The sequence below is a fragment of the Pundamilia nyererei genome, unplaced genomic scaffold (genome assembly GCF_000239375.1).
Source record: "Pundamilia nyererei isolate P.nyererei 1_Seehausen unplaced genomic scaffold, PunNye1.0 scaffold00115, whole genome shotgun sequence".
Classification (NCBI taxonomy): domain Eukaryota; kingdom Metazoa; phylum Chordata; class Actinopteri; order Cichliformes; family Cichlidae; genus Pundamilia; species Pundamilia nyererei.
Genome location: NW_005187516.1, coordinates 850,064 through 865,394, shown reverse-complemented (window position 1 = coordinate 865,394; position 15,331 = coordinate 850,064). Strand labels below are relative to the sequence as shown.

General features: G+C 41.1%; 3 protein-coding genes across 3 annotated transcripts in view; 2 read left to right on the top strand and 1 right to left on the bottom strand.

The window, feature by feature from the left end:
• Window positions 1–2,357: 2,357 nt before the first annotated feature.
• Window positions 2,358–4,686, top strand: LOC102208353 (myocilin-like). Its single transcript, XM_005741935.1, has 3 exons — window positions 2,358–2,952; window positions 3,434–3,538; window positions 3,636–4,686. The coding sequence occupies exons 1-3, from the start codon at window positions 2,475–2,477 to the stop codon at window positions 4,436–4,438; spliced, it is 1,386 nt and encodes a 461-aa protein (XP_005741992.1). The 5' UTR covers window positions 2,358–2,474; the 3' UTR covers window positions 4,439–4,686.
• A 3,816-nt stretch (window positions 4,687–8,502) lies between these two features.
• Window positions 8,503–12,192, bottom strand: LOC102204900 (presqualene diphosphate phosphatase-like). The gene is made up of 2 exons (XM_005742020.2): window positions 11,380–12,192; window positions 8,503–9,038 (listed from the first exon to the last, which is right to left on the bottom strand). Exons 1-2 carry the CDS (start codon window positions 11,756–11,758, stop codon window positions 8,617–8,619), a joined length of 801 nt encoding a protein of 266 aa, XP_005742077.1. The 5' UTR covers window positions 11,759–12,192; the 3' UTR covers window positions 8,503–8,616.
• Window positions 11,704–15,331, top strand: part of LOC102208079 (peroxiredoxin-6-like) — an 8,138-nt gene continuing 4,510 nt past the window's right edge. Inside the window, exons 1-3 of the mRNA XM_005741934.1 lie at window positions 11,704–11,748; window positions 12,235–12,366; window positions 12,949–13,105. Coding sequence (XP_005741991.1) covers window positions 12,275–12,366; window positions 12,949–13,105 — 249 coding nt within the window. The 5' untranslated portion in view covers window positions 11,704–11,748; window positions 12,235–12,274. The remainder of the gene's footprint in view (window positions 11,749–12,234; window positions 12,367–12,948; window positions 13,106–15,331) is intronic.

Sequence of the window (15,331 nt, the reverse complement as noted above, 5' to 3'; positions counted from 1 at the left end):
TGCCATATAAACCATCAAAGAGCAACTTGCATGGCAGCACTGTCTTACAACAGCTTGTGAACATGCTGGATATATCAGGATTTCTGCTCTGATATATTTTAAAACGTATTCTGAGTTTTACATAAGTCACATTTTTAGACAAACACAATCTGAGTAAACTAAAAATACACAGACAGCAGTACTTGCACTAGTGAACACAACGAGAAATCATTTGAGTGCATGCTTCAGAAACCACCATATCTGAATTCAGCATCTTGTAGATGTGGTGGGAGGTCCCTTTTGGGGGGTTTTAACCATTCTGTAGTTGATTTACTTTTGGGCACTGTGTTATTTCTTTTTGCATCATCAAACTTCTGCTAAGCTTCAGCTCATCATCAGTTATTTATATAGCACTTTAACCCTCTCGGGCTCAAATTAAACTTTTTGTTGCTAATGCACAACCAAGTCCTGCTGTGGTACTTCTGAGTAAAAAAAAAAACTCATAAAATATGTATGTGGGGTCATCAGGTTGTTAGCTTTTAACTGTTGCAAATCGGCTACGCCTGCCTCAAGAGGGTTAAAAACACACCTGGTAGACCAAAGTGCATAACGAAATAGCCAAATTAGCATTAGATGCACGAAATATAAATATAATAATAGACAGCAGAAACCAGAAATAGCAACAAAATTAATAAAAATATCAGTTACCCACAGAGTTGAAAGCCAGGGAATAAAAATAGGTTTTTAATAAGGACTTAAAACTGGCACTGATGTAGCCTGTCTAATATGGAGAGGAAGGTTATTCCAAAGCATCGGCGCTACAACAGCGAACGCTCGGTCTCCTCTAAGTTTCAGCCGTGACTTTGGGACCGAAAACAACAACTGCTCAGCTGACCGAAGGGAACAAATGGGGACGTAGGGCTTCAACAAGTCAGACAAATAAACAGGTGACAGACTATTTAGAGATTTAAAAACCAATAAAAGGACTTTAAAACGGATCCTAAATTCAATTGGAAGAGTGATGTGGTCAAATTTCCTTCTGCCAGTTAAAAATCGTGCTGCAGCATTTTGAACTAGTTGCAAGCGTGCCCTGCCCAACCCCTATTAAAAGAGAATTGCAATAATCTAAACATGAAGTAATAAAGGCATGAATAACACTGAAAGGGCTTAACCTTCGTTAAACGTCTGAGGTGATAGGATGCTGATTTTACCACCCCGTTTACGTGGTCATCAAAGGTAAGTGCAGAATCAATTTTTACTCCGAGATTTGTGATCGAATTCTTTAGTTGGGAAGTCAAAGCTGCAAGATCAACATCTGGAGCGTGAGAAATATTTTCATATTTTTCTTTTAAGCAGAGTTTTTTTTTATATTGGGAAAGACTTTATCACCTCTGTCACTGCTTTTTTGCCTTTTCCTTTTCAGAACTGCATGTTGGGTTTTTGGTATAAGAGTAAGAGTAACAATTGTCTTAAATGTCTTCCATTTTTAGAAACTTTGTCTTATTCAGACTGTTGGGCCCCCTGGTCTTTTGAAAAGTTCATGCATCTCTGCAATGCTTCTTCTAAGGTTACGTGAAAGTTGAGTAATGCTTCTTGAAAATTGTGTCATAATTTTGTATGTATATATCAGAAGGTTGGTGTCTACAACCAGCAATTTCAGCGTCATCTCTCCAGACTGCTTACTGCAAGTTCTGTGTTTTTCCAGCCTGAACAGTGAATGATTACTTCCTTTTGTCTTGATAATTTATCTGTAATTTGTGGCCGTTTGCAGAAAATATGGGGTTTGGATTAGTCTCCATTCCAGACTGCCTCCTGTGCCAGACATCCTGCTCAGCTGTAGTTGGGACAGATAAGTTCCAGTCTGCCCTGAGGTCTTCTCAAGGACCAGCTTGCCTTGCTTTCGAGCCTGGCTGCTGAATGTTGGCATCCTAAACACTTCCTCTCAGCACAAATGTACGCACACACCGAGCCCATAAACTGAATTTGTGGTTAATCACACAGTGGTTTAATAGAAAGACTATCAGTTTCAAAGGAAGTAAACAGCACAGCAGCTGACACGCACTAGACACATAAAGAGATGCTGTCCAGTCAAAACAACCTGCAGAGACATACCGACTGCTGAGACACACTAAAAGAATTCTTCACAGGAGTAAACAAACATTACATTTTTCCACTGATTTTCACATCGTTTTTGCTGTCTCTGCACACATCTCCACCACCACGAGCAAAAAGAAGAAACACGTGGCCTTTTACACAAGCACCCCACAACCCTCGGTTATTTCATTCCCGACACACTCCTCGTCCCCTCCCATTCTCTGAGTTAACTGTATAAATACCCACACTCAGAGCATTATCAGGATATCAGACACTCAGGCGAAAAGAGACTAGCTTAAGAAAACAAAAGAGAGTCTAAAAAAGAGTCTAGGTTTTTAACAAGAGAGGTTAGACAACTGCATCTACAAACTCCCACATACCACAAGATTCAGTCCTCTGAAATGTGGCTCCAAGTGTCCCTCTTTAGTTTGTCCGGCTTACTTCTGTCAATCCAAACCCAGGCTCAAGATCAAGCCTCTCTCCACCGCTCCAATGACCCCTCTGGACATTGTCATTACACCTTTACTGTGGCCAGTCCACAAGAGTCCAGCTGCCCTGGAAGCAACCGCGAGATGGATGGAGTCTTGTCCAGGCTCACCCTGCTCGAAGCTTTGGTCAGCCGTCTCCTAGCAGGAGTAGACAAAGGCACCATGACTGGGGTTGGAGCTAATAGAGAAGAAGGTCTCCAGGAAGCTTATTCCCAGGTTACTGGGGAAAGAAACCAGCTGCAGCAGGATAAGGAGCGTCTAAACAGGCAGATCCAAGAGCTGCAGAGGAGGTTGGCTGAGCTGAGCCAGGAGGCAGAGAGCCTCAGGCAGAAACCCTGCCAGCAGACGCTCACCTCAGTGGGCACTCAGCATGAAAACAGACCAGCCAATGGTATGTACCAGTCAGGGGGTAACGGGAAACCACACAAATAAAAAATGATCTTAGTTAAAAGATTGTCAATCACAAAAGAACACATTTTCTTAACCACAAAATCATACAAATTCAAAATAATGCTTTTTAAAAAAATAAAATAAAATCTGTGAAGAAACATATTTTATGCAATTTTTGCCAGCTCTAATGTTTGTTTGTTTTTTTCAGAATAAATGTTTCTGTGGTAGACTCGTGCTTTGAAAAGTCTAAAGAGGCAGAGACAGGCTGGCCTGCAGTTAACTGTCCCCAGTTAAGTAAGGGGATAGGAATTTTTACCACAGTCTTTTTTTATGGTTTCGTCACTCATGTTGATGTTTACACAAGTGTGATTATTTTCAGGGTTAGAGCATCAAGCACTCTGAGGAAAAAACAGGGACCTTACAACTTTTGAGGTTAAAGTGTTACTTTTGAGTTTTGCTCAGAATTTGTATTTCTCTCCCAGATCCCGCATATGACTTTGGGAATAGTGGATATCAGGAGATGAAAGCTGAAGTGACAGAGTTCTCTGCATCCCACGTCTTCCATGAAGGAAGTCGCAACTTCACAGGTAGCGTTTTACTGGAGTTGTTGGAATCGAGCATTATAGCTTTTAAGCAAATTAAAATTTAGAGTCTAAATTAAAGTAACTTGCTTTTTTCCCTCAGGTTGTGGAGAGTTAGTGTCAGTGGGAGATCCTGTGTCACACAGGAAATCTGACAGTATCACAGGGAAGTATGGTGTGTGGATGCAGGATCCAGAGCCTCAAGGCCCTCAGTACACCAACAACACTGTGTGGCGTATTGATGCAGTGAGAAGAGATGTGCGTCACCTCTTTGCATATGAAGACATGGATCAGTTCTCCCGAGGTTTCCCAATGAAGGTGCTGGTTTTGCCAGAGCCTGTGGAGAGCACAGGGGCAACTGTGTACCGAGGCTCCCTTTACTATCAGCGAAGACGCAGTCGGACACTGATTCGCTACGACCTGGCTTCTGAATATCTGGCATCCCGCATGGACCTGCCTCATGCCGGCTTCCATGGCCAACACCCTTATTCCTGGGGGGGCTACACTGACATTGACCTAGCAGTGGATGAACAGGGTCTGTGGGCCATCTACAGTACAAGTAAAGCAAGGGGTGCAATTGTAATTTCACAGCTGAACCCCGAGAGCTTGGAGGTGAAAAAGACCTGGGAGACTAATATTAAGAAGAACACAGTGGCCAACGCTTTCATGGTGTGTGGACGTTTGTACACAGTTGCTAGCTACACTGTTCCCAACACCACCATCAACTTTGCGTTTGATACAGCCACTGGTGTGGGACAAGCTGTCTCCGTGCCCTTCAAAAACAAGTACAGTTACAACAGCATGGTGGACTACAACCACGCTCAGAGGAAGCTGTATGCCTGGGACAACTTCCACATGGTCACCTATGACATCAGACTGGGCAGGGCCAGCCATGGCAGGAGCTAGAGAGGACACAGAGAAGGACTGCTGTTGGCAGGACTGATGCAACAACAAGTGATAGAGATGAAATAAATAATCATTTCAGGTGCTCTGTCAAGGCTGTGCTATCAATGTGTTTTGAATTTTACAGTATTTCTGTGGCATTAGTATCATAAATAAGGAGTGGCATAAAAACAAAGAACTATTCATACAGTAAAGCTGTTCAGTGTGGTTATGTGATATTGTTACTGATGGCTCATGAAACAGAATTGTAATCTGCAAATGTTATTTTTTATTTAAGATATGAATTTATGAAATAAAGTTTTTGTTTTCTGGATTGCATTTTGAAAATGTAGTCACAACCAAGCACTCATGTCCTCAGCTGCCAAAGCCACAAACTGCAGCGTTCCAACTGCTGACTATAGCTGCCTCAAAGAGCAAGTTAGTAGACTACAGTGGTTACAATACCTAAATTTAGAGCTGACTGTGCTGTGGTTCTCAGATTTACTGCTTTTTGTAGATGTACACAACTGAATTGAGCAGGACGTAATCCAACATTTCACAAGCCATCTCGGTTGATTTGCATCCTCTACAATGACAGCATACTCTTCAGAATAACTTTAAATTAGACCTGGTTAGCATAATTGTGGAATTCAAAGAATGAAGCTAAGTATTATCAGCTCAAAGCCAAATTATTCTCTGCTACACTTTATGTAACCTAATACAGAGCATGAGCACCACAACCCCTGTGAAACAGTCCAATACAGGTTAAAGGATACAGGATGTTTCATAAAATAAAATAAAACAAAAACAAAAACTTCACATCATACAAGCACATTTCCTGTTCATCAAATGCCCCTGAGCTGTTCTAACCATTAAATATAACTGCTCTTCCTCTCCTATCTATCTTGTATTTCTTCATCTCTGAGTGCAGTCAGTTGTTATTCTTTTCACTACCCCATGAAATACAGCAGCAGGATGTTTAGCTAACAACACACTGTGACAGCAGTCCACAAACCTGACCTGATAGAAATGTTACATTTCAAATTACCTGACACTTTAATAACATGTTACTCCCTTTGTACTTGCTCCTCTTCTTTATTGCTAACTTGATGCTGAAATACCAAGACCAATTCCATATAGGAACAGTTTAGTGCTATAGATTCTGCATAAATTATCTTTGTGCATCTTTCATTTCGTTGTATGCTGTAAGCGTTGGCGATGGCTAAACCAATAGGATTGTCTTTAATGTCTCATTGTTCCCTTCATTTAGGCACAAATCTGTTTTAAGGTGCACAGTACCGGGAAATAAAAACTTACCTCAAATGCGTTAAACCTAATGTAACAAGCTGTTTTGAAAATATAAGGAGTAGAAAGCACAGACCTTTTATTTTAAGCTCCTTTTTGCTAGCCAAAGTTAGCATCCTAATGAAATAAACAAGCTAGCTAGAAATAGCATTAGCAGGCATCGCCCACGTTCATTAAAATATGGTTACGTCTTCATTAAACAAAAACAAACCATGCCACGTAGAATCAGCACCAGCAAAGGAGCTCAGCTTTGGAAGCTAATGTGCTGTTTATTACCTACAACCTCAACCACAGGCTTATCTACAGGCAGCATTAGCCAAGTTAACTTATGTCATAAAATAAGGACAACCTTAGTCCATTCTAATACTTAATACTACTGTTAGATGGGCTGGACTGTGGGTTCAGAGATCCTTCCTCGTTGTTATGCTACTTCCTGAAAAATATAATTTTTCATTAAATAGAAATATTGCCCATTTTCAATTTGAGGGCAACAACATCAAAAAAGTTGGGACTGGGCAACAAAAGGGTGGAAAAGAAGGTGGTACTAAAAAGAAACAGCTGGAGAAACATTTTGCAGTTAATTGGGTTAATTGGCAACAAGTCTGCAACATGACTGGGCATAGAAATAGCATCTTAGAGAGGCAGAACGTCTTAGATGAAAATATGAGCAGAGGTTGACAATCACCAAAAAACTGTATCTACAAATTGTAGAACAATTTTAGAGGAATGTTCCCGTGTAAAGTTGCAAAGAAATCATTCAGAGTACATAACGTCATCAAAGGTTTCTGGGAAGCACTGTGTGCAAAGGACAAGCCTGAATATCATTGCTGAATTTCTGAATGTCTGCATTGAATTTAAAAAAGTATGATTCTGTCATGGAAACCATTGCATGAACTCATTCACTGTCTGTGAACGTATTCACCGTGCCATCCACAAACATAGGTTAAAGCTGTCGTGCAAATAAACCTTTCTGAATCCAGGAAAGAATTGAGGCCAAGAGAAAAACTGTTCTCTGGTTAGGCAAATCCAAAATTTACATTCTTTTTGAAAAACATACGCCATGTCCTCCCAAAGACGAGGGGGACCATATTATCAGTGCTCAGTTCAAAAGGGTTGCATTAGCCCTGCGGAATTAGCAGCTTTCGCATCAGGAAAGGCCCCATCAGCATGATTACTGAGTGCAGGTTTTAGAGCAACACATGCTTCCATCCAGTCCAATTTATTTTCAAGATTGCCCTGCATATTTCAGCAAGACAATCTTGATGCACATACTGCAGCTATTACAATAGCACAACTTTATAGTAGGAGAGTCTGGGTGCAGAACTCGCCTGCACTTCAGATCTTTCACCAACTGAAAACATTTCAAGCATCATCAGAAAATATCTGTCCATCTTCTTCCACTTATCCGGGGGCCGGGTTGCGGGGTCAGCAGCCTAAGCATAGAAGCCCAGAACTCCCTCTCCCCAGCCTCCTCCTCCAACTTATCCGGCAGGCCAACCAAGAGATGTAATCTGTCCAGCGTGTCCTGGGTCTGCCCCAGGGCCTCCTCCCAGTGGGACATGCTCCCAACACCTCACCCAGGAGGCATCTTTGGCAGGCCCCTCACTTTCCGAGAGAAAAACGTACTGCTTTTAAAAGAAGACGGGATTTGTCTTACAGCTCTAAACATGGCTCTGGCAAAACTTTTTTGAGGCTTGTTGCAGCCATCAAATTCAAAATGAGCTAATATTCTTCTTGTAATTATATATTTTCTCTTTGTAAACCTTTGATATTTTTTCCATGCTGTATTGTGATTAAAATATAATTTCCTTGTATTTTGGCTTTGGTTACATTTTACATTTACAGGATATCAACCTTATTTTGGAATTGAGGTTCTAAGATACACAGTATATTCAATAAATGTACTCCTCCTTTTATAATTACAGAAAGCTTTCAGAAAATTGTTCCTATTTAAACACAACTGTGTTCTTTAAATTTAGATGATAAAAGTTTAACTAATATGAGTATATGTATTCACACGATGAAATTGAAAGAGATGAGGTTACTTCTGTCACATTTCTTGGAGTAATAAAACCGCTGACAGACACGCGCCCACACGTCAGCTCACCTGCATTATTTGAAAGTCAATAAAAATGAGCAGCTTTGCTTGAAAATATCCCACGTTCCCACTTACAACCTGAGCACAACTTGTCACACTTTCCAGCTGTTTATGTAGGCTACACATGCATCTGCTGTCTTAACCTGTTCAACATGTTAACTCCAAACCCACATGTATCGAGTGTAATGATTTCTGTACCAACTGCTTGCTTTGGAAGTGGTATTCGGTGTGTTAAAAAGGAGGCGGTGGCAGCAGTTTATCAACACTGTAAGATGAGATGGAATGTGTTACCGTGCAATGACAGTCAGGAGACTCAGCAGCAGCAGCTGATGGAAACTTGGTTGAGTGTGAGTTGACTTTCCCCACAACAATGTTCACACAAACACACTGTGGCTAAGCCACATGAAAAACAAACACAGAAAAAATTCTCACATCATGAAGTGTGTCAAGGGGGAAGTCTCTTTTTTATACCACAGTTTAAACTTTCACACACACTCAAAAAAAAAAAGTAATTTTTTAAGATAGAAAATTTAATTAAATAAATTCAACATTGGTTTCAGGCTTGTGAAATTAAGTCCATGCATTATCAATAGTGATGTGCAAACAAGCAGCTTAATGGAGGTAAAACATTTAATACTTCTACTTCAAAATAAAAGTAAACGCAAAGACAAACACATAACGCTGATACAGATTTTTTTAAAACATATAAGAATCCTAAAATAACATCAATAATCAGGAATTTCAGAATTACCCACTCATGTTCAACATTTTCCTACATGCACACACACCTAAACCTGACCTAATGTTTCCCATCTAGCATCCAGAGTCCATCGTAAGCCCTGTTCAGCCTCTCTCCCAGGCCAATGAGCAGCGCGTCCTGCAACCAGTCCCAAGTCACCCACAGTCTTTCCACCAGACTGTACTGGCAGTAGCCCATGGCCAAGCCAAAGCCCACATCTGTCACATAGTGTCTTGCAAGCAGCAGTCGGGACAGGCTCACCAAAGCAGCCCACCCCACCACCAGGAGCCGCATGGAGTCTGTGTCCACCAGCTGGGCGAGGAAGAACCGGGCGCACATGGCCGCCCGTGAAGCGTGGCCGGAGGGAAAAGAATAGCGCTCCACGAAGAAGGTGGAGAGGATCTCCGAGCGGTTCTGGGTGGGCATGCGACGTCTGACCAGAGTCTTCACAAGTCTGACAAGCAGCAAATCCAAAATCAGAGCTGTGGGGAGGAAGGAGTAGTTTTTAAAGTTGAGGATGTAAATAACAACAAGATTGCATTAGATATATATTAGTTTACAATAATAACAATTATTATTATTATTAAATATTAGTATTACATTTTCCTTAAAATATAGTAGAAAAAGAACTAAATAGCTGAAAAGATGAGTAAAAAATGCAGCTGAAGTTGTTCAGTTGTTGATACATTTATTTAAAGCTTCAGTTAATTATAGATTTACACTGTAAAGACAAACAAAAGTTTTACTTTAGTGTGTTGAACTTAATTTGTACCAGCTTTGAAACACTTGTTTTCCCGCTTAAGTTAGCTGTACTTTCTGTCCCCATTCTGAGTTGCACGCAGTTGCTTAATTGAGCACTTGATGTTGCCAAGTATGGGGCATTTCTGCAAAAGAAAAACTTGTGGTAAAGATAATGTTTAGCTTCATAAGCTTTATCGGTGCTGTGATCATTATTTCAGTTAGGCTGTGTTTCGACTAGCTTGTGAATTCATGATGTGGTTTCCTATGTTAGCTTGCCCCGGTAACTGAGACTGCCTTTTTAGGGTTTGATTACTAGTACCAGTGTTACTGTAACCATGCAGTATGTAAATACTGTGGAAAAGTTGTCTTGAACTTATATCTAATATTTAATCATGGTGACTTTGTTTGAGTTTCTTCTTTAATTAAAAAAAATTACTAGACTAAGGTTTTATATAAAACTTATATACGGTTTTATATATTTTTTATACTGAGAAACAGCCGACTGACATTGCTCCACACCTCGCGGCTTAAAGTCAAGAGTCCTCTGAGGAAAAGTAAAAAATTTTCCCTGCTTTCTTGAATAATTGTCCAGTTTTCAAATTATTTCAAGACATTTTTTTTCCAAATGCTGCAGCTATTGATGTTTTTTCAGTCTAATCTCACACCAAGGATACCTCTTCAGCCTAACATCCTCTAAAAAGAATCGGTCTGCTGCTGTGATCACAGTTTGTATTCTTGTTTCTTAATGCTTATCATAATCCTGAAAAAATATTCCTGGAATTTATTACATGATCATAATTGGAGGAAATGACCCTACTCTCATTAATATTCCTGGCAGATTATTTAGATTTGTGAGCTAAATCTACATGATCGGCACTGTGTCCAACAAAAATGACTAATAACATTAAATTGGCTAAGTAATACTTTTACATCCCTTGCAATTCCTTTGATGTCTCTAAATATCCTATCCCATCATCTCATTTATCATCAAATTTCAAACTTTCTCAAGCTTCCTAACACAGGTTTTGAATCCGCAGCGAATACTCTACAAATACTTGATGGCCTCGCCCAAAGTTCAAAAGTTCAACGAGCTCAGCAGCTTTAGGAGCTAATAAATTACATTTGAACATCTTTGATAGTCCATGAGGGCTTTCAGATATTTAAAGAACTGAGATCTAGGTATTTCAAACATCTTCAGATGTTTTCAGTACATCATTATAGCAAAGGTCAAATTTTGCAGTGAACCATGGTTAGCAGCTTTAGTTAGCACTCTGCTAAACATTTTGAAGTCAAGTGGAATTTTATTTCAGTTGAATCAACCAATAGTTGAGATTTTAAACATGTTGAACTCTTAATGTAACACCTTGGGGAACTGAGCAAGGCTGAAGTAAAAGCATATAACCAGCTCAATTTATTGACCTAGAAAAAAAATTCTAAAGGTCTTTGACCCGGTCAATACCTGATTGGTCTAACATCATATACTATCTCCAAATCTCCATGGCATCCTGGGCTTTTACAGGCCAGAAATAGCTCTGGCATTTCACCACAACACAATACAGTATAGCAGCACAGAGCTTGAACTCAAGGCTGCAAGTTCACAAATATAATTTACACGTGCAAATAAATCATCAGCCATGACCGGTGGATCACATCTCAGACAGCTCCCACGAAAAACTTTCCATCGCTGTCGTGCAGTTGTTTCTCGCTCAGACACCATTTACTCCTGCTAATGCATTAATTGGCACTAGTTGGACTCATTTTGGTCTCTGGACATTAAGAGCTATTAACGTTATCTAGCTTTGACCAAACATGAGAGCCACTTATGAATGCCACGGGTTCCACTGTGGCCATGGCACAAACGTGCATAATAACGCACCGGCTTATCGGCAATGTGGTGATAAATATGAAGCTGCGAGAGCGTCGGACAGCTAAAGTCAGTTTGACTTTGGAGCACTTCTTACGTAAATATCGAGCCTGTTGATGGCTGTGGACTTAGAGATGTGTTATTTATTAAATCAGAACATATTTTTGTTTCATTAAAGACATAAATCCTAACATTAACTATGGTGTAATGATACATACCCAATGCCAAATTCAGCATGATCTCTTGCTCCTCCACACTTCGTCCACGGAGAAGAGTGTACACGGTGCCGATGAGCCACGGGATGACATGACCGGAGAACTCGACCAGCCGGACCAAGGGCCGTATGCTGCCCCATGCAGACCCCTCACAGGCGCATACTCCGAGCCGTTTGGACAGCCATAGATCTATCGCCAGCAAAAACCGGAGCGTTACAGTACATATCGGCTGACTCAGACTGACTGAAAAGTCTCCCGTTTGCGCTCCAGAGGCAAAGTAAGAACAGCTGGAGCTCCGGCGACGGACTTGGTATTCAAAAGTTGCCCGGCTTCCACACGCAGCTCCACGGCAACTATTCCGCCTGGACCCTGGTGAGGACATTTTGGTTGGACAGTGCCGTAGGTCGTGTATCCGCTCTCCTTTATGGCCCCTGATGAGCTCGTAACATCCTGCCCGGTTTACAGGGGATAAATGGTACCAGTTTAGAACGGGACCGCTCTTGTCACGTGACAAGAATGAATCCACAAAACCGTGCTCGTTGAACGGGTCCGGTGTTGAGCTTTAGGCTTTTTCTTTAAACTTGGAAACCCAGCGAACACGTTATCACTTGTGAACCAGATAGCCCGCATTGACTGTAAAGTTTGACTATTTTGTTAGTTGTGTCATAATAAACATTTCATAATAATAAATGTCTATATTCTCTTCACGACACCGGTCTGAGCGCAAAATGTGTCACAACTACGCCAAAGGCTCAGAGCGCAGCGCTTTTTATGAACCTAAATTGGGTCTATCATGCTGTGGCAGTGCGTGCGTGGTTTCCGCCTCTTCTTTATTTTTGCTCTACCTGCTGTCACCAGAGCTACTGCACACCGGACTAAACACTTCCACGGCCACAGCATGCCGGGGCTGCTGCTCGGAGACGTGTTTCCTGATTTCGAGGCAGAGACCACCACCGGCACAATTAAACTCCACGAATTTCTTGGTGATTCGTGAGTAGACTTTGTGACTTTTTATTTTTGACGCTGCAGGTTTACAGACTTATTGAGAATTCGCTTAAGAGCGGGGAGAGAGGGCGGGATGTAGTTCCTGTCATGGTTTTTCGCTTCTGCTTTGAAATACTGCATGTGGCATTTTTAAAATCTGCATACTGTACCTGTAATGACGGTATTGTGGTCTAAGTGCGATCTAAGTGTGTCTAAAACAACACTTTACCACTTAGTGCATCTATCAGTAATCATCTCTTTGTGAGACAGTGAAAGTCTTCTGATATTGAGAGCATCTGTAAGCTGAACGAATGAAATTGAGGTCAAACCTGAGAAAAAAACGCTCCTTTGAGTGATTATGTGCAGACCGCTGACCTCAAGGTGGAGAAAAACAACTTTGCCGTCACTTTTGACAACTTTGCTAAACTCGTTTTACATCCTGTTGTCCTTTTGTGAAACCCAGAAACAAGCAGTAACACACACAATATCAAGAAATGCAGACTGATGCGGAGAGGAAACTGGGTCAGGATGAGGCTTCTTTTTTTCTGAGATCGAACTGAGCATGATGGTAAATCTGACTCATTTCAGATGGGGAATCCTGTTCTCCCACCCCAGGGACTACACTCCTGTGTGCACCACAGAGCTGGGCCGAGCTGCCAGACTCAGCACTGAGTTCAGTAAACGCAACGTTAAAATGATCGCCCTATCAGTGGACTTCCTGGAGGATCACCACGGCTGGGCCAAGGTGTTGTAACTACATTTTATTTATTTATTTATTTGTTGCACACCTTTAAGTATTTAGAAGTATTGGAAAAACACATAAAGAAAGCAGGAAGTCGGTGCTAGCTGGTGAACTGTGCTCTAAGCTTGGTGATATTTCAGCATTCTGACTTCCCAGCTGAGCATAGTTCTTTAAACAAGCCACGAGAGATTTGCAAGCCAAATGACATCGAGATATCTGGACTAATGCTGGGCTAAATCTATGTGGGTATTTAGGATTTTCCAACAACATGCTGAAATAAATGAATCCTTCTGGGTTCACTCAAAACCTCACTCCTATTAAAATCTCAGGTTTCTCAAATGAACAATGAACATTGAGCCTGTGCAGGCTTGACTCCTATATATAGTGTGTGCGGAAAGAATTTGCAACACAAATAAAGCTTCGACCACAAGCTGTGAATTTAAAACTGGGGTGAAAGGTGTATGAACCATATTGAGGATCTATAGAAGGACGAGGCTTGTGATTATGGGATGTGTATGAATGCTGTGTGTTTAGAGAGGCTAAAAGTGAGACTATCTCAGCCGTGGCAACTTTTTTTTACTGCTAGCACTCAATTTGATTACATCAGTTACAACTACTACATTTCCCTTGTGGGATCAATATAGTATCAATCTATATATCTTTGAGAAAGCCTGAAAACCCCGTGTGTGAAATTGTCTTCCTGCTTCAAATATTTGATGCTTTTTAAAAATATATATTGCACTTCAAAGTCTACCATGTTGCCTTTGCACCAGCTGTGAAATGAGCATCACTTCTCTTCCCAAGTATAAGGTTAAGTACTGTATACTGCCTCCAAAGTTGTCAATCACAATGATTAATAGAAATAATAATCATTAATGATTAATGTGGAATATCTACAATAGAACATCAAGGCACATAATCAGCAACCATCATTCCTGTGGCAAAATAGGATTATTATGTGAACAACCACTGTTCAAAGACCACTGCGCACATTTACTCAGGGCCTTCTTGATGCGATGTTCTTCTGCTTCCCTGGCTGCTGTGTCTGTGGGGATGGTGTTGGCTCCGTGCTGTAGTGTCCTGATGACACCCAGTTTATGCTGCAGTGGATGATGAGAGTCAAACCTTAAATACTGATCCATATGTGTAGGTTTACATCAACTTTTAAATGTCCCTGATTACTAATGGAAATCTCACAGTCTAAGAAGGCTAACCTGCCACTTTTCATATCCTTCATATCCTTTTCACCTTTCCTTTTCGGTGTCTCAGATCCTCCTCCTCTCTTTCTCTTTCTTTCTCCTTCCATCCCTTCCCCTTGGCTAGCCACCATGGGGCTCTGCCCCCATCACTTCCCTCCCCCTTTTTAAGTCCAGACTCAAAACTCACCTGTTCACAACAGCCTATTCCACATAAGCTTTTCCATCCTGCTACTTTAATTTATTTTATTTATTTGCTCTATGTTTTATCCTTATATTTTTGTAAATTTTTGTTTGTTGTAATTGCTTGTGAACAGTGTCCTTGAGTGTTTTGAAAGGCGCTTTCTTAAATAAAATGTATTATTATTATTATCCTCCCTGGTAAATTTGATGTGTTGGTCCACCGAGTTAATGTGATCAGTGAATTGTGGCACATCTTAAGGTGTCATCAACATACCTAAACCAATGACTTGGTGGTGTTCCAGGGTAGGATAACAAAGCCCTCTTTTCCACTTCTTCCATGTAAAAGTTGGCCACAATGGGTGAAACTGGGCAACCCATGGCACACCCATGTTTCTACCTGTAGTACTGACTCTTATATGTGAAATAGGTGGAATTAAAACACAGTTCCAAAAGCAAACACACGTGGTCGGTGCTGAGAGTGGTCCTGTTGCTGAGGTTGGTGTCATCCTGTAATCACTTACAAACTACCTCTACTGCTTCAGTGACTGGAATACAAGTGAAGAGAGATGTAACATCTCTCACCTTCTCTTTTTTTAAATCTTTTTTTTTTAAATAAGGAACGTATGAGAACACAAATAAACCGAAATAAACAAGGAATCGAAAATAAACAAACGAGTGTACCATCCATCCATCCATCCATCCATCCATCCATCCATCCATCTTCATCCACTTTGCCGGGGCCAGGTCGCGGGGGCAGCAGCCTAAGCAAAGAGGCCCAGACCTCCCTCTCCCCAGCCACCTCCTCCAGCTTATCCGGGGGAATACCAAGGCGTTCCCAGGCCAGCCGAGA